This window comes from Canis aureus, chromosome 5, assembly GCF_053574225.1.
Source record: "Canis aureus isolate CA01 chromosome 5, VMU_Caureus_v.1.0, whole genome shotgun sequence".
Lineage (NCBI taxonomy): Eukaryota > Metazoa > Chordata > Mammalia > Carnivora > Canidae > Canis > Canis aureus.
Window position 1 is genome coordinate 42,752,758 of NC_135615.1, and position 18,774 is coordinate 42,771,531.

At 41.1% G+C, this 18,774-nt stretch overlaps 1 protein-coding gene and 1 pseudogene across 23 annotated transcripts in view; one reads left to right on the forward strand and one right to left on the reverse strand.

The window, feature by feature from the left end:
- The window catches only part of JAKMIP2 (janus kinase and microtubule interacting protein 2), a 177,827-nt gene that overhangs the window by 73,785 nt on the left and 85,268 nt on the right, over window positions 1–18,774 (reverse strand). For all 23 annotated transcript variants that reach the window (XR_013379731.1, XM_077897752.1, XM_077897771.1 and 20 more), the window contains one exon: window positions 3,253–3,526. Coding sequence is in view for 22 of the 23 variants with exons in the window: in XM_077897752.1 (XP_077753878.1) it covers window positions 3,253–3,381 (129 nt within the window). In the remaining variant the exon portion in view is untranslated. The remainder of the gene's footprint in view (window positions 1–3,252; window positions 3,527–18,774) is intronic.
- LOC144313411 (large ribosomal subunit protein eL31 pseudogene) lies at window positions 9,522–9,947 on the forward strand (annotated as a pseudogene).

Here is an 18,774-nt window from a genome sequence, read left to right on the forward strand (position 1 = left end):
TCTGCTGTGAGCACAGATTCCACCACAAGGCTTGATCCCAGGACCCTGAAATCAGGACCTGAGCCGAAACCAAGAATTGGACGCTAAACCAAATGAGCCACCCAGGCACCCCTCGAATCACTTAACATGATTACACTTAACATGCTTGACACAAAGTAATCGCTCAAGACCAACATGCACACATATATCCGTATGAAGCAGACGATGCTATTGTCCCATTTGATGGATGAGAAAAGGAAAATATGGAGGGATTTTTATAACCTGCTCAGGGTCACTCAGGTGCTCTGTGAAAGAGGTGTGATTATGTCAGGATGAAATGTGCTTATTACAGCGTGTGACAGATAGTAAACATTCAATACAGTGTGGCTATTTATATAGTCAAGTTAAAGCATTTATGACTGCTCTGTCTGCAGTGTGTTCTGTAAATGTCAAGGGGTGATGTGTCTTTCTGGAAAAATGAGTAATGCTCCATCGCTTCAAAGGTTTCCATTCTTTAACTAGCCCATTTCCCAGTAGTCGAATTGTTATTTTATCATTATAGCCTAGAAGCCAGACTGAGAATATGAATTCACATCTTGGCATTGTTTATATTCTCTCTCTTGAAGCCTGGGCCTTTGGAAACACAATCATATTTATTTTAATAAAATTGCTTTCTGACTTGCTTGCCTTCTAAATTCCCTTTGCTCTCTGGGGAAGTCGGCTGACAGGCAGTGGGCCTTTTAGTCCCTGTGCTGGGACTGTAATTAACTGCCACGGAGAGGGGGACAGGGGGCAGCCAGCAGAGAGAAGGTTAAGGACACAAGGCTGACTTTCAGGCTCTTGTCAGAGGAAGAGGAGATGATGCTTTACCTGCTGGCTTAGATACCAGTGCTGGGCCCTGGATAAACAGGCAGCCCTGTCCACGCTCAAGAGTTACTTACTCCTTTTAAAAGGCTTGAATGTGTGGGAAATGGGCAGTGGTAGGGTCTGCAGGACCTCTGCCTTTCTGAAACCTCATGAGTCTGCTCTCTGTAAATCAGCATCAGTTTATGGTTACTAGGCTTCTCCCTATGAATGTAGTTTGTCATCCTGTCGTTACTACAATTAAAGGAGTCTGCCTCCCTTGAAATGTTACGTTGCTCCTGGGAAAGTTAAAAGCAATGGAATGTTCTTAGACCGTCAGACCTGGAAGGAATCTTAGAGTGGTGTGTTTGCCAACACAAAGGCAGAGGGATTGCCTGAACCTCCATTGGGATTGCCTGAACCATCTGCTAGCATTGCAAGTCCTGGCCCTCACCACACCTGCTTTATCAAAATTCTTGATTGTGGGTCCAAAGGTATCAATTTTTAATAAGTTCCCCCAGGTTATTCTAATGCACAGTGATGCTTGAGAGATACAGATATGGAGAAACAGACTCAGTCATCTGAATTACAGATCAAGATACTGAGACACTTAAACTTGTCCCTGAGGAGGGATAAACACAATGCCCTGGTCTTCTGACTCTCACACAAATGTTTTTGTTTTGTTTTGTTCTTTTTGCTTGTTTTTATGATATCAGATTCCTTTTAGCTTCATGGAAAAAGACTTCATTTACAAATTTTACACTGGGGTCTGGTCTTCCAAGCCTTTATAAGGCTTAGCTGCAACAGGAGGCAAGGGACTTTATAGCAGAGCCAAGCTTTATTATTGCTGAAATCAGGAGAAACAGATTTTGGGGAAAATAAATGATTAAAATCTAATGGTCATGTCAAGGAAGAAGAGATAGATAAAAAAAGTAATAAGGATATTTATTGGTTTTTGATCAATAGCTTGACCAGGAACATTTATTTTTGTTAATACAGAGTTATCTAAATAGGGCAACTTTATGCTGACATGGCTGTTTCTGGTTTGGAGGGAACAAAAATATCTTATGTGTGTTGAGTATTTGAAAATGCTTTCAGTGAGAGATAAGTGTTAGCATATCCAACTATGAGATAAGATTCAGAGAAGTAAAGATGGATTTCCTAAGTCTAGTTAGTAACTGATTCATGTGTAGAGCATATTAGAAAGAATATTACTATGAATGACTGTTCAGTTTACTGTGTGTCAGGCATCTCTCAGAGCATTTGATATGAATTTTCTCATTTAATCATCATAACTGCTCTACATACTATGAGACAGTAACATGTTACTGATGAAGAAATGAATCACCTATCATTCATTCCTCTACTCATTCAGCTAACCCATGCTAACTATGCTTTTTAGTTCTAGGCATTTATATAAGCTCTAGGGATAGAGAGGTCAGGTAAGACTCTGCTTTCATGGAGATTACACTGGACAGCAGAAATAAGCACTAAACGAATAAATGAATAAATACATAAATCGCTATGAAATGAATCAAAATAATCAGACTGTGGGAGTAACTGGATAGAGCAAGTCTTGTGTCTTAGTCACTGTGGTAGGCGAAAGGTAGTGGAGCAGATGCCTGAAAAGAGGCATAGAGCTGCCTGGGAGAAGTCAGGCAAGGGCCCGAAAAGTGATCAGCGTATCTCTTGATCCAGCAAAATGGGTGGAACAGAGTCACCCGGAGGGAGGGCGAAAGCTGTGGGAGATGAGTCAAGGAGAGGTGGAAGAAACATCCTGTAGTGGTAGAGTGTAGTGGTAGAGACAATCCTTTGTTTTCTTTATTTTTTAAGATTTTTTTATTTATTCATGAGAGACAGAGACAGAGAGAGAGAGAGAGAGAGAGAGAGAGAGAGGCAGAGGGAGAAGCAGGCTCCATGCAGGGAGCCCAACGTGGGACTCGATCTTGGGACTCCAAGATCACGTCCTGGGCCGAAGGCAGACGCTAAACCGCTGAGCCACCCAGGCTGCCCAAATCCTTGGACTTTGAGAAAGGTAGGAAGCCACTGAAGGGTTTGAGCAGGGGGGTGACCTGATGTGATATACTTAAGAAAGACTGCTCTGTACCATAGTGGGGAGCTCGCACAGAGGGCAGAGTGGAACTTGCCCAGGGTCATACTGCTATGAAGCGCTGGGAGGCAGTGGGGGTGCGGGTCATCTGGGTTTCGACCTGGCTTCCTGAACCAGGCTTCCAGAGGAGGCGGGCGTGTCTCACAAGCATGTTATCCTCACCTTCTGTGATCCTGTGCCTGAGTCCCTCTGCCACACACAAGAGAATTTCCGTAAGGACAGGGTTGTTGTTCTCCCCGGCACCTGGGGAGAGGAGCCCCTGGGAGGGCCAGCGGGCAGAGGGGGGCTGGAGCCGTTCTCAAGGATGTGGTCTCACTCACCTTGGACTTCTCTTGATGCAGCTCGATCTGGATGTCTGTGAGCTTGGTCCTGAGGTCTTCATTAGCAGCTTGAAGGGCGACGATGAGCGCTTCGGGCTTCTCGCCCTTATTTCGCCCTTTCTTGGACATTGTTCCTTTCTAAAGGGAATCTTGTGTTGTAGTGCCTTTCAAACAGGTGCTGCCATGTTACTGCTTCTTATCATGGGTGTGATGTTTCAGCGTCTACTGCGTGGTGCTCCGTGGTAAGGTGTCCTCAGCTGCTGCCCTGGAAGCCCTGGGGAGAGGCAGAGATGGCGGTTACTGCTGTGGCAGGGACCTGGGCCGAGGGCCAGGCTGTGTCCCTCGGCCCCAACTGCCTGTATGACCCTGCACCTGACGGCTCCTGGCCCCAGATCCCCCCATCCACTTGGCACGTGAATTTAGAGCCATCTTTCCGAAGATACGGTCTGGTCATGTCAATGCCCTGCTCGAAATCCTCCAAAGATCTATGAGTATTAGAATAAACTTTCACATCTCGGAGTGCTTTTTATGCCTAAACCTGCCCTAGACTTATCTCTTCCAATTCACTCAATTACTCCTCAGCCATAAGAAATCCCCTTTATGGAGTGCCTGGGTGGCTCAGTCAGTTAAGCAGCCTATTCTGGATTTCCACACAGGTCATGATCTCAGGGTCGTGAGATTGAGCCAACCCGAATTGGACTCTGTGCTGAGCATGGAGCTTGTTTAAGATTCTATTTCTTCATCCACCTCTTCTCCTCCCATTGACTCTCTCTCTTAAAAAAAAAAAAAAAAAAAAAAAGAAACGAAAAGAAAAAAAAAATGAATGCCTTTATTTTAAGTAGGCTCCATGCCCAACTTGGAGCCTGATGTGCGGCTTGAACTCACAACGCCGAGATGAAGACCAGAGCTGAGATCAAGAGTCAGTGACTTGGGCAACCCGGGTGGCTCAGCGGTTTAGCACCGCCTTCGGCCCAGGTCGTGGTCCTGGAGACCCGGGATCGAGTCCTATATCAGGCGCCCTGCCCTGCCTGGAGCCTGCTTCTCCCTCTGCCTGTGTCTCTACCTCTCTCTCTCTGTGTCTCTCATGAATAAATAAAGGAAATTTAAAAAAAAAAAAAGTGGCTTAACTGAATAAGCCACCCAGGTGTCCAAGAGATGCCCTTTAATTTTCTGATTCTTGCTCTCTTTCCATAAAGGCTTTCCTTACCCTGTTCATTTTTCTCCATGCTTTGCCCAGCCTCCTCACAAGTCCTCCCTTGGGTCCTCATCCTCACAGCCTCACACACTTAGAGTTTAGTTTGGCTAGCTTTCATGGCTTCCTTCGAATCTCAGCTTCCACATCAGTTCCTCCTGGAAGTACCTCTAGATTATTATATGCCCTCATTATTTAATGGTGGTTACACCTCCATGAATCTGTAAACTTTGTGAGGGCAGGAATGCATTTTCTTATTCACAACTTGCTTCTCAGAATCCATCATAAGATCTGGGATGTACCAGGTCCTTAATTGGTATTTGTGAACGGAACTCACCTATGTGATGGCTTCATGTCCCATAGAGAGTTTACAGTTTAAGAAAATCCTATATACAAAGACCTCAAATCATACAAGGATAAACTGTGAGAGGTGAGGATTAATTACACTGGGTGAATTGGGCAACTCATTTATTCAGTCATTATTGTTTGCGTTCCTTCTTTATAGTGTGGTAGGTACACTACGTTGAAATTGAAAATGAGTCTCAAGACAAAAACCAAACAAAAAACCCTTTATCTCGATCTATCTTTCTTCATCATTATCATCATCATCATCATTATCACCTGATTACTGCCTTTAAAAAATAAACACTAGTTGTTTCAGAAGTATAGACAACGACTCCTCCCAATGAGGTGAGTAAGGAGTCTTCTTGAAGAAGGCAGCATTGGTCAACGGACATAGAAACAGTTGAGGCATCCTGGGTGAAAGAAATGGCAGGTGCTAAGATACAGGAAAGAAAAGGCACAGCAAGTATTTTGTAGGGAAAATGGGGGCCCAATCAATTAACCCATGAGTATGGTTGATGGGCACTAATGCTGGAGAGGTTGCCTGGAAATGATAGACTGCAGAGGACCTGGAATGCCAACCTTAAAATTTTGTAATCTTTTTTTTATTTCCAGTAAGCAGTGGGTACGCTGTTGAAGATCCTGGCAGGTGGATACCTTAACAGGGAAATGCTTTGGTGTAGTTATTCTGGTGGTGGAGTTGGGAGAAACTGGAGGTGGGGAGACTGCAGAGAAAGAAGGCTACTGATAAAAAAAAAAAAAAAAAAAAAAGGCTACTGATCTTACCAAGATGAAAGCTGATGCAGTCCTAAACAGAACAGTAGCAAGAAAAGAGACAAAACGAGGGACGTGTCTTGATTTACAAATTCTTAAATGCTTCACAGGAATAAGGAGATCAAAAAATTTGGACACTAATTGTTAGTCAATGGGAAAAACATAAACAAGATACTAGAGGAAGTTTCTCACACAATCTTTCAGAAAATGGGGTATTGTGTACATGGAGGTACTTCAGTCCAAAACTAAAGGGAATTCCTACTGGTCACCCATATGTTTCAGCAGCTGCTGTTCTCTCAAGCCCCCTGGTATTTAGCCTGCAGGACCATGCTGAGATCCTGGGCTTTCTGCCATCACCACATGAGCAGGGCCATGCCCTCTGGAGTGTGACCCTAAGGAAAGGGATAGGAAGACGTTAGGAGGTAGGGAGGACCATTCTGTCTCCAAAAGTAATGGAAATGTCCACCACACTCTTCCCTAAGCTGGATTCTAGAGTCATTCTTCATGATTATTTTGCAAATGTTGTCAGACCATTGAAGTGTATAGCTGGGAGATGAAGGGACTACCATTCTTTGCCTTTAAAACTGAAATGAGGGATCCCTGAGTGGCTCAGCGGTTTAGCGCCTGCCTTCGGCCCAGGGTGTGATCCTGGAGTCCCGGGATCGAGTCCCACGTCAGGCTCCTGAACATGGAGTCTGCTTCTCCCTCTGCCTCTCTCTCTCTCTCTCTCTCTCTCTGTCTGTCTCTCATGAATAAATAAGTAAAATCTTAAAAAAAATAAAACTGAAATGAATTAACAAGAATTTATTGGATTTTTATGATGAACACTATTAGGCACAAGGATAAATGAGACAGTGTTTAATTTAAAGCAAGTGTTAGGGGAGTGAAATCACCTGTTTTTGTTTAGCAGGTTTCTCTTCCTCTAGCTGATCTTTAGATGTTGCTGGTCCTCTGGGTTCTCCAAAGTTATCTCCACTGGCCCCACTTATAGGGTTATGACTGACTCCCCATAACCCTAACCATTCCCCAAACCTCGAGTCACATATTCAAAATCTTACTTACCAAATCCACTGGTGTATCAAACCTAACCTAATTAACATGGATATCTTTACTACTAGTCCCTCACAGTCTCATTCTCTCCAGGCTTTCCCATATTAATAAATGCACCACCATGGGTCCAGTCATTCCAGATCTAAGCTCAGAAGCCATCCTTTCTTCTGGTATCCATCATTCCTTTCCTGTAGTCCATTGGGGGTCCTGTTTGTTTTTCCTATAAAATATAACTCCCAACTCTCTCTCAAACCCCTATAGTGTTCTCAGAACAGAGAAAGAAGGAATTTGAGAAAAACTTCACAGTCGGGACGCCTGGGTGGCTCAGTGGTTGAGCATCTGCCTTTGGCTCAGGGCGTGATTGAGTCCCACATAGGGCTCCCTGCATGGAGCCTGCTTCTCCCTCTGTCTATGTCTCTGCCTCTCTCTGTGTGTCTCTCATGAATAAATAAATAAAATCTTAAAAAAAAAAAAAAAAAAGCTTCACAGTCACTTCATAGCTTTACAGTCTTCCTGGATGAAGAAAGGGCTTTTCGGATTAGAGATACAGGAATGGCAGAGAAACTGCTTGAGAAGTACTGGGAGTCACAAATATGCCGGATGCATTTAGAGAAGGTTGTGAACAGGGAGCAGATAATCTGGGTTAGACTGCACAGGTTCCCGCATGACTGATGGTTAGAGTTCATTGATAATGGTTAGATTTCATGAGGTAGAAATGAAGCATTTGAATATAAGTGTAATCATAAAAACTCATAGTGACTGGCTGGCTGCTATGAGCTCGACATTGGACCAAGCACTTAACATACTGCTCTCATTTCATCCTCCCTAAATATAGGGAAAAATGATTCACAGAGAGATGAAGTAACTTGCTTAAAATGACTGAGTTCATAGGCGGGGAGGCCTTCATGCAAGACTGCGATCTAGACTGCAATGCCCTGGGTTACACATTGCCCCATGTTTGCATCTTAGACAGGTAGCTCAGGCAGTATGATGGACGGTGAATTCCCAGGGAGGGTTAGACCAGAGGAAGGAAATCAGGATGCTTCACTGGTTGGGGCAAGACAGAATGCAGCCCTGAACCTACCATGGCCATAAGAATGAAAAAGGATGTGGCAACTCTGACACTTGGAGACTTTGATGGAATCGTGTCTTCCTTTTAAACATTATTACTGGTTTGAACATTCTTCTCTGCCACGGTAAATAATGAATAACAGCTTTCTTGTACTGCTTGCAGCAAAAATGTGCAATGCCATAGTCATATTTTATATTTTAATTCACAATCCTTTCCCAAAAATTATTAATACTATGTACCTGACTTCATTTTTTTTTTTTTTTTTTAGTCTGGGAATTATTTTGAGCTTAGTCCCATAAAGGCTAGGGAAAAGAAGAGGGTTAAAAAGCTAGAAACATGTTCAAGACAAAGAAAGCATCACAGAAAGTTACTGTTATGGATACCATAAATAAGCATCCTTTCACAAGGATGATTCCATACATCCTCCTGGTGAAGGGAAACTTTGTGAAGTCTTTTCCAGTTGTGATGGGTGTCTGGCAATCTCATGATTGTCTGTCATGCTGTGCTACCTTCCCCTCCATCCCTCCTTGGACAGCTTTACTGATATAATTCACATATAAAATTTACACTTTGAAAGTGTATTAATTCAGTGGTTTTAGCATATTCACAATATTGTATAATCATCACCATAATGAATTTCAGAACTTTTTATCACTCTAAAAAAGAAACCCTATACCTGTTAGCCGTTGTTTCTTATCCCTCACCAAACTCTCCCAGCCCTAGGCAAACACTAATCTATTTTTTGTCTCTATAGATTTTGCTATTCTGAACATTTTGTATCAAATGGAATCATACAATATGTGACTGGCTTCTTCCACTGTAGCATATTCTCAAGGTTCATTCATATTATAATGTTGTACAGACATTTCATATCTTTTTGTGGCTGAATAATATTCCATTGTATGGTTAAAACTGCATTTCTTTTTTAAAAAGATTTTTATTTATTTATTCATGAGAGACAGAGAGAGAGAGAGAGAGAGAGGCAGAGACACAAGCAGACGGAGAAGCAGGCTCCATGCAGGGAGCCCAATGCGGGTCTCCAGGATCAGGCCCTGGGCTGAAGGCAGTGCTAAACCGCTGAGCCACCCGGGCTGCCCTAAAACTGCATCTCATTTATCCAGTCATCAGCTGACAGACACTTATGCTACCTTGGCTTAAATGGCCTGAGGTCAGCCTTCCAGAGAAGAGGTTGCCAGCCATGAAGAGGAACACCACCCCTGAAGTATGCTGGAGAGTATAAAGGAAGGCCTGAAGTTATCACTGCAAGCAGGTGGAATGTCTGGACCACCCTAGGAGCCTGTGTCAATGACAATGTCTGACACAGCAGATGATTTGGAGGAGGAACAGAAGCATTGTTCAACTAAGGGTCAATCCCCTTAAAGATATCAGGTAATTAGTGGTGCCTGGGTGGCTCAGTCACTTAAGCGTCTGCCTTTGGCTCAGTTCATGATCCCAGGGTCCTGGGATCCAGCCTATAAGCGCTGTCCCTAAGATGTTTAAATTGAATAAGAAAGGGCAACTGGGTGGCTCAGCGGTTTAGCGCCGCCTTCAGCCCGGGGCGTGATCCTGGAGACACGGGATCGAGTTCCACGACAGGCTCCCTGCTTGGAGCCTGCTTTTCCCTCCACCTCTGTCTCGGTTTCTCTCTCTCTGTGTCTCTCATGAATAAATAAATAAAATCTTAAAAAAAAATGAATAAGAATGAAAGAAGATATGCAAAAAATAATAATTCAAGTGCCACAGTTATGGAAGGCCTCAAATAAGAACAAAGCTATTCTTATTTGTGGTTCTCTATAGACTCATTTAAACACTGACACAAAATTGAGACAGGGCTTCCTTTCCAAGTAGGGCCTGGCAGAATGGCTCCCGCAAAGAAGGGTGGCGAGAAGAAGAAGGGCCGTTCTGCCATCAACGAGGTAGTGACCAGAGAATACACCATCAACATTCACAAACGTATCCATGGAGTGGGTTTCAAGAAGTGTGCCCCTTGGGCACTCAAAGAGATCCAGAAATTTGCCATGAAGGAGATGGGAACTCCAGATGTGCGCATTGACACCAGACTCAACAAAGCTGTCTGGGCCAAAGGAATAAGGAATGTTCCATACCATATCTGTGTGCGGTTGTCCAGAAAATGTAATGAGGATGAAGATTCACCAAACAAGCTCTACACGCTGGTTACCTACGTACCTGTCACCACTTTCAAAAATCTACAGACTGTTAATGTGGATGAGAACTAATCGCTGATTGTCAAATAAATGTATAAAACTGCAAAAAAAACCCAAAACAACAACAACAACAACAACAACAAAAAAAAAAACAAAAGAAAAAAACAAAATTGAGACAGGGAAACCAAAGAGAGAGGTGAGTGACATTAACATGAGCAGATGAGGCCTCTTTGCTTCTTCCCCATGGTTTCTCCTTGCATATCACTTCTGGAGACTGTAAGTAAAATGCTGACTTCGGAATAATCTTGAGATCATCTACTCTCAGCTTTAGCCCTTTTATGTGTTTTAGTGTTTAGGAACATCAAGCAGCTATTTTTTATAACAAAATGTCCAGGTTTTAAATTCCCATTCAGCATTATTCTCTATTTAAGACATGCACACTTCAAGATTAAAAAATCAAGAAATTAAAAAAGGAACACTTGTGCACAATTTGTGGGAATGCAAACTGGGTACAGCTACTGTGGAAAATATTATGGAGTTTTCTCAAAAAATTAAAAATAAAATTACCATATGATCCAGTAATTCCACTGGATATTTACCTGAAGAATTTGAAAACACTAATTTGAAAAGATATATGCACCCTTATGTTTATTGCAGCATTATTTATGATAGCCAAATTATGGAAGCTGCCCAAATGCCCAATGATAGATGCAGGGAAATGCAGGGATACAAGAATATGTAGGGGGTTCCTGGGTAGCTTAGTTGTTTAAGCATCCAACTCTTGGTTTTGGCTCAGGTTGTGATCACAGGGTCCTAGGATGGAGCCCTGAGTCAGGATCCCATGCTTAGCAGAGAGCCTGCTTCCCCCTTCTCTTTCCCTCTGCCCCTTCCCCTGCCTGTGCACTCTCTCAAATAAATGAATAAATCTTAAAAAAAGATTGACGTGTGTGTATATATATGTGTGTGTGTATATATGTATATATATATATATATACATGCAATACATATATATATATGCAATAGAATATTACTTGGCCTTAAAACAGACTAAAATCTTGTCATTTGCAACGTGGATGGATCTAGAGGGTATAATGGCAAATGAAGTTAGTCAGAGAAAGACAAATACTATATGATTTCACTCATATGTAGAATTTAAGAAAAAAAACAAACAAGGAATAAAAGAGACCAACGAAAAAAACAACTCTTAACTATAGAGAACAAACTGATGGTTGCCAGAAGGAAGATGGGTGAGGGCATGAATGAAATAGGTGAAGAAGATTAAGGGCACACTTATCATGAGGACCACTAAGTAATATATAGAATTGTTGAATCATTATATTGTATACCTGAAACTAATATAACACTGTATATTGACTATACCGGAATTTTTTTAAATCAAGAAATTTGAAACATAAAAAAAAGAAATTGGAAACATTAAATTAATTTATAAATATTTAAATATGATGAATATACTATTGATCATAGGATATAATGCTGGTTGCATAGTCTGTCCAAGAAAGTAAAAACATCCTAGATATTCTAATATACTGATGTCCAACTACATGGACTACTGGCTCTCACATCCTAGAATACCACAATTCTTTGTCAGAAGTATGGTCACATATTTGGTTAAGAATGTGGTCACTTTATTGAGCACTGTTCTTACCTTTTAATAGATGTTAAAAAACCTAAGCATCATTCTTACCCTTTATTGGCTAAAAAAAAGCCTATAAAAGAAGAGAGATATGTGTAAAGAGAAAACAAATTCTAGAAAGCAATAAATGATAGAGTTGGTAAATGCTGGAGCAGTGGCTTAGTTTTAACTGAGGAAGATGAAGGCTTGTTAGAGAAGGTGTTCTGTGAGCTGAGCCTGAATGAGGCTGTGTACCTTACTGGGCTCTTACTCTGTGCCAGGCATGATGCTAAGGTACACTAATGTTAGGTACATTAACTCACTGAACTGTTCCAATTCACCCTTTCAGATATTGACTCCTATAATTTCTTAGGGAATTGAGGATCAGAGATTGAAAAAATTACACAGCTAAGAAATGGCAGAGCTGCAATTCAAATACACATCTGTCAGTCTTCAGAGCTGCTGCTTCTTTTTTTTTAAAGACAGAAAAAGAGAGAGAGAGACAGAGAGAGAGCTAGCATGGGTGTGGTGAAGGGGAAGAAATAGAGGGAAAGAGAGAAAGAGAATCCCAGGCAGTCTCCAAACCCAACATGAGTCCAATGGTGGGCTCGATCTCACCACCTGAGATTATGACCCAAGCTAAGATCAAGTAGGATGCCCCTTTCTAAAGCTTAACACATTAACAATTTCTTACAAGATGGACAGGCCAGCTCTAGGTGTAAGTAGGCTAAAGAGATGGCAAAGGTGTGCAAATGCCAGCTGGGGACTTAGAAGATAGAATGGTAGAATGTAGTGGTTAAGAGACTGGACTCTGAAATCAGAAGAACTGGCTTTTTAAAAACAGATTTTATTTATTTATTTGACAGAGTACTCACACAAGAAGGGGGAGAGGCAGGCAAAAAGAGATATATTTACTGCAGTGAGCTTTTATAAGGAATAAATGAGCTAAAGTGTGTTAAATGATTAGTAAGTTATCATCATCATTACCATGGTTATTATTTTTCTATTATTTTTCTAACTACTAAAAGCTAGCTTAGATTTTAAGAGAAGAAGAAACACATTTATCACCTGTTCATGTTAAAAAAAAAAAAAAGAGGCTAGGAAAAGCACAGAGATCCCTGGAAAGACTAATGGAATTCGTATTTATGCTTTTGGGGAAATGGGACCTGCATTGACAGGATCAGAATGCCCAGGAGTCTTGGCTTTGCAGCTGGTTCTGCCCTAAGCTATAAGCTGAATAAAGTCATTATTAATCTTGGAGGTTCCAATAAGGCTGTTGCCTCTGAGTCATGATTTGCAAGGCAACTATAATACCAAAGGGCTAAAGTTCATATGTGTGAAGCTAAACGCTTCACCACTTCTCTGTGATTAATATTTGGATGTTCTACTCTACCGAAGCCCTGGGAGTTTGTTTCAGTCATCTCCCCCGCTTTTTTTTTTTTTTTTTTTTAAAGATTATGCTTTAAGTTAAATGTTGTTAGTGTTTAAAATGAATGAATTGAACTGCTTACCTGATTCCTGGTGATCTGGCAAAGACATATTATCACTTCTTAAACCTTTCTCTGTATACGAAAACAGTTTCACTGTGCATTCATGAATCTGACACAGCAATTTGATATAAAGGACAGGGGGCTACTGTTTAAGCCAGTGCAGTACTAGAGTCCTAGTTTCCCTATGTAAAGGGAATGTGGTGGTGTGGCTATGGGGTCAAAAGACTTTTTACCCATTACACATCTGTTAGAAGAAAATGAATTTGAAAGGCTGACATTCATTATGGTAGAGATTATGCATCTTCAGGATTGTAGGGTGCCAGGCGTGTATGTCTTTTTTATGTTTGTTTTTCTTTCCTCATCTTCCACGGTAATGCCTTCTTTATCACCTGATTATAATAGCAATCATTATTTTAATTTTTATTATTAATTATTTAAAGTTAACATGTTAAGTTTTTCATATGAAAGAATGCTAAATAAAACTCCAAACCTGGGCCACCTTGGTGGCTTAGTCGGTTAAGTGTCGGCCTTTGGCTTAGGTAGGATCCCAGAGTCCTGGGATCGAGCCCCGAACTGGGCTCCCTGTTCAGTGGAGAATCCGCTTTTCCCTCTCCCTCTGCTTCTCTCTCCCCTCTGCCCCACTTCCACCCTCGCTCATGCTCTCTCTCTGGAAAAAAAATCCAAAACTTATTATTCCTAATAGATATTATTTTTTGACCTCAGATTTAAGACTACATCAGAAACATACTTCATAAAGTGTAAAATAAGAGAGAGCTCTCTTAGCACACATACCAGAGACATCTAACCTCTTTAGGGAGGCTTCTTAGGAAGGGTTGGTAGAAGTGATGTCGAATTTGGGATCTGAAGCAGGTAGGATTCATCCTGTACTGCTCTATTCTGCAAACCCTTGGCTTTGCTCATGCATGCCTTTTCCTTTCTTAATATCCTGTTGAACTCCTTCCCATGCATCCTTTTTTAAAAAAGATTTATTGGGGGGGGGGGGGCAGAGAGAGAGGGAAGGAGAGTCTCAAGCAGACTGCACTGAGCACAGAGCCTAACACTGGGCTCGATCTCATGACCCAAAGATCACAACCCAAGTGGAAACCAAGAGTCGGTCACTTAACTGCGCCACCCAGATGCCCCCTTCCCACACATCCTTTAGGGCCTAGGTCCGATGGAATAACTTTTTCCCCTCATCTGGATTTCATTTTCACTTTGAAGGTATTTCTTATAGTATTTGTCATTCATTCTTCAACTTATTTATTCATCAATTCACATAAATTGATGAAGCATCATGAGCGGGGGATGTCTGTGCTAAACAGGAGACACAGGGTCCTTGACCTTTGCAGAGGAGGAATCAGCAGTTTTATACAGTGTAGTAGTTGCACATATGATAGGAGATAGGAATCATAAGAGTCTTGGTGGGCCAGAAAGGACTGTTTAGGGAAAGTGCTACCAAAAAAAAAAAAAAAAAAAAAGGATGTGTGACATGAGAAGGAATCAGTCAGCAAAGGTTGGAGGGGGAAAGAAGAATGTTCAGGGTGGACAGAGCACTGAGTATGAAGGTCTACAGGTAAAAGAGTATATGAATGATGCTATGGAGAAACATACAGGCAAGAGCTCAGAGATGAGCTCAGAGAGGCAGGCAGAGAGTGGCTGATGGAGAACAGTCTCAGCTTCGGACTTCACGCCCACAGCAATGGGTAGTCACCAAACGTTCATACAGGGGAGTGACTTGATCACATTTTGAATTTAGCAACAATCCTCTGGCAACTGAAGATGGAACAGACTAAATGGGTAAACAGAAATGCAGAAAGAAAAGTTTGGAAGCTGTGACCATAATTCATTTACACTGTAGGTATTTTTTAGATGACTGAGTTCCACTTAAGGGTAAAACTGTATTTTCTAATTCATCTTTGTACTCATAGTACCTGTCACAGTGACCACCACGAAGTTCAATTGAATTAATATTGATTGGAACTCACGGAAAATAGTGAGATTGAGGATCTTTCACAATTTCTACAAAGATCATTAAAAAAATATTTTATTTATCTATTCATGATAGACACAGAGAGAGAAAGAGAGAGAGGCAGAGACACAGGCAGAGGGAGAAGCAGTCTCCATGCACAGAGCCTGACGTCTCCCGGATCAGGGGTCTCCAGGATCAGGCCCTGGGCTGAAGGCAGCGCTAAACCGCTGAGCCACCTGGGCTGCCCAAAGATCATTTATAACAAGATTTATTATGGGAAATTTCTTTTACTTTGCAAGGGCCCTTGAATGACTGTTTTGATTTCAGGCAAAAGTTAAAGCTGGCGTAACAGTTAAATAAACAATAAAAATTAAATGAATTTTTATTTAAGTCATATGTTGAGATTTCATAATCCTTGCTGCCATCTACCATACTCCCAAGCGCAATTTCACTCAACAATAAGTCATCTTGCACTGCGCTCTTTTGTCTGGGTTTAGAAGGTTTTCATAAGGACTAGTCTAGCAAAGTAACTCTCTCAGTGTATGTTGTCTTATTTGTATTGTCCTTTTGTCCTGGATTCAAAGTATTCCACAGCTGTTAGAATGAGAAGTACCAACTTCCCTGGACATGGGGGAGAAATCTAAAATACAGTAGGAAATTACTATGTATTCAAGGTCAGACAGAAAGAAAAATGCCTCAGAGCCCCTACCCAAGGCAGGCATTCGCTCTGTATGTACACTCTTATTAAAAACAAAGTGATACATTAAATTAAAGAAAAATACCCAAATCATTGAAGGAAGTGGTCTTCAGATAATTATATTTATAAGTGACAGCAAGTTTTCCTATTTTAGGTATAAGTGAAACATGCATAACCTACCTATTCTGTTGTTTCCTTGTTTTCAAAGACTTTGAATTAAAAAAAAAAACTATCATTAAGCCACTTTTGCAAAATGTCACACATAAGCAGAAATTTCTATATATAGGAGGAGAATAAGGTGTACCCGCTATTAAAAAAAAAAAAAAAGGCAGGACAGTATCTGTATTAAGATTCACACTGGGGCCACCTAGGTAGCTCAGTTAGTTAAGTGTCTGCCTTTGACTCAGGTCAGGACCCAGGGTCCTGTGATTGAGCCCTGCCTTGGCCTCCTTGCTCAGCAGGGGGTCTGCTGAGCAGACATGCCCCCCAACCCCACCCCTGCTGTGCTCTCTCACTCTCTCTTTCAAATAAATAACGTATTTTTTAAAAACGTACACTGATTAGTATGACTTAGGAGGACACCAAGTTTGAATAAAATAACTTCCACATATGCTGTATGGTTTGATTAGAATTTATTTAATTTTCTACATTCTAATGACGAGACTCTGGCTATCACTATATTCCCTACGTTATAATACGGTATGAGGTAGTATATTACAGAGCAATATAAATAACTCCTTTTTTGACATTTAGGATTCCGTTTTGAGTTTTATCCCAGAGGCCAATGTATAACTACATTTTTTTTTCGTTTGATGGGATCTTGAAAGCAAGACCATAAGGAGGACTAGTGGAAAGTAGTCAACCTAACCTTAACGTATGTTATATTCTGTAGGAAAATGATTTAAAAAACAGATCAACAACTCTGTCTTGAACCACAGTTACAATGTTAGAATTGAAGATGATGCACTATGTATGTACCAAACAAAGCTGCATATACTATATGCCAAAGGAGTGGGGAAAACACACATGCACAAACAAGGGGAAGAGCAGCAGGAAGGCAAGAAACAGCTCTGTCTGACTCCTTGCTGAATTTCAGTGCCTAGCACAGTGCCAGGCACAAAGTTGATTCTGAATAAAAATTTCTGAATAATTAAATGACTTCACCAAAAGGGAGGTCCCTCATGGTTAAGGCTGGGACATGAAGGACAAACAGGAAGAAGCAAAAAAAGACTGGAAGCTAGGACAAGTATAAGATAAGTGTGAGAAATAAATTATAAATCACAGTGTCTGGTGCACAAAGTTCATTGTGGGGAACCAATGGGGATGGACAACTGGAAAAATAAAGAGAGTAAATTTTGTGTGTGTTCACTGACTAGATACTGAATTTATGTCTTGTTTAAGAATTACTAAGAATCTGATAAACATTTTTAAGAGGAGAGGAACGATCCAATTTGTTAAAGGAAGATTAATCTTGAAATTGTGTGCAGGACAGAATGGAACAGAAAAGAACTAGAGGTTAGAGGTCCAGATAGGAATCCACTGCCAGTGTTCAGACAGAAAGAGAGGTCATTTGGATTAGGATGGAGGGTAGAAGGACTTTTTCTTCTCTAAGCTAAAAGAACTCTTATTCCACTTACCACCATCATTTTCTTCATCATCACTCAACACGTCATTTGGATTAGGATGGAGGGTAGAAGGACTTTTTCTTCTCTAAGCTAAAAGAACTCTTATTCCACTTACCACCATCATTTTCTTCATCATCACTCAACACGTCTTCTCTTTACTGAGCACTTTGTATGTGCTGAGCACTGCACAATGCAGCACTTATGCACATCTACAAATTTGCAAAGATGAAAGGAGTCACATATGTGCTTAGAAATAACAAGACCTAATATTTTCAGGGTGCTTAATATAAGCCAGGCAGTATACTACATACCATATATTCATTTTCTCATTTAATCCATAACATTATAAATATTATGGATGAGAGGGTAAAAGCCCCCAAAAGAAATATGGATTGTGCAAAAGCATGTTGGTGGTAAATATCAAAGTCAAGACATAACATGGACGGCCTCACTTCAGAGCCTGTTTGCCCAATGACTATGCTATACCAGAAACACTCCAGTTTGTTCATAGAGAAATCACGTTTCAGGGCGCACAGTAGCATCTTTTAATTATTTACTCACTTAAAATTTTTTCTCCATATCTCATTTTTTTTTAATTCATGAGAGACACAGAGAGAGAGTCAGAGACACAGGCAGAGAAAGAGAGCAGGCTCCATGCAGGGAGCCCAATGTGGGACTCAATCCCGGGACTCCAGGACATCCTGGACCAAAGGCAAAAACACTCAACCCCTGAGCCACCCAGGCATCCCACTCTCCATATCTATTCAAAAACAATTTCCAGGGCCTCAATCAAATTAATGCACTTCAACATAATAAGATTTAAGACATTTAGCATGAAGTAGGCAGTAATGTGTACACACACATATAAAGATAGGTGTTTAAATCGCAATAGTTTTGAGTAGTAAATGACAGGACATCTTAATTTAAACGTCTTAAGGCTTTTCTTCTCCCCTCCAAGACTTCTATAATAATTGTTATATAACTTCTACAATCGGAATGAAATAATTTTTCTAGGAGGAAAATGAAGAAGCATTCTGTGAGGAAAGAGGACAAAAAGTGAGACTAGATAACTAGCTAAAGCCAGGAGTAAGGCTTTTAAAAAAGATTGTATTTATTTATTCATGAAAGACACAGAGAGAGAGGCAGAGACACAAGCAGTGAGAGAAGCTCCATGCAGGGAGCCTGATGTGGGACTCGATCCCGGGACTCTGGGATCACGCCCTGAGCCAAAGGCAGAAGCTCAACCGCTGAGCCACCCAGGCGCCCCTAGAAATTCATTCCTAAATCTGAAATGCTTTGGACTCTAAAATGCCCCTTCTCTCTGCTGAAGAGTGAACCAGCCATTAGTCACAGCACAGTGTTCACACCATAAGATGGACGGCTGAAATCAACAAAATCAGAATAAACTCCTTCTAAATGGATGCTGGGCCCCTTCTCAGGAAAGGCTATACAGTCAATTAGATTGGACCTTGAATAAATCAATTTTTGGAAATCACTGGGAACACAGTTTTTT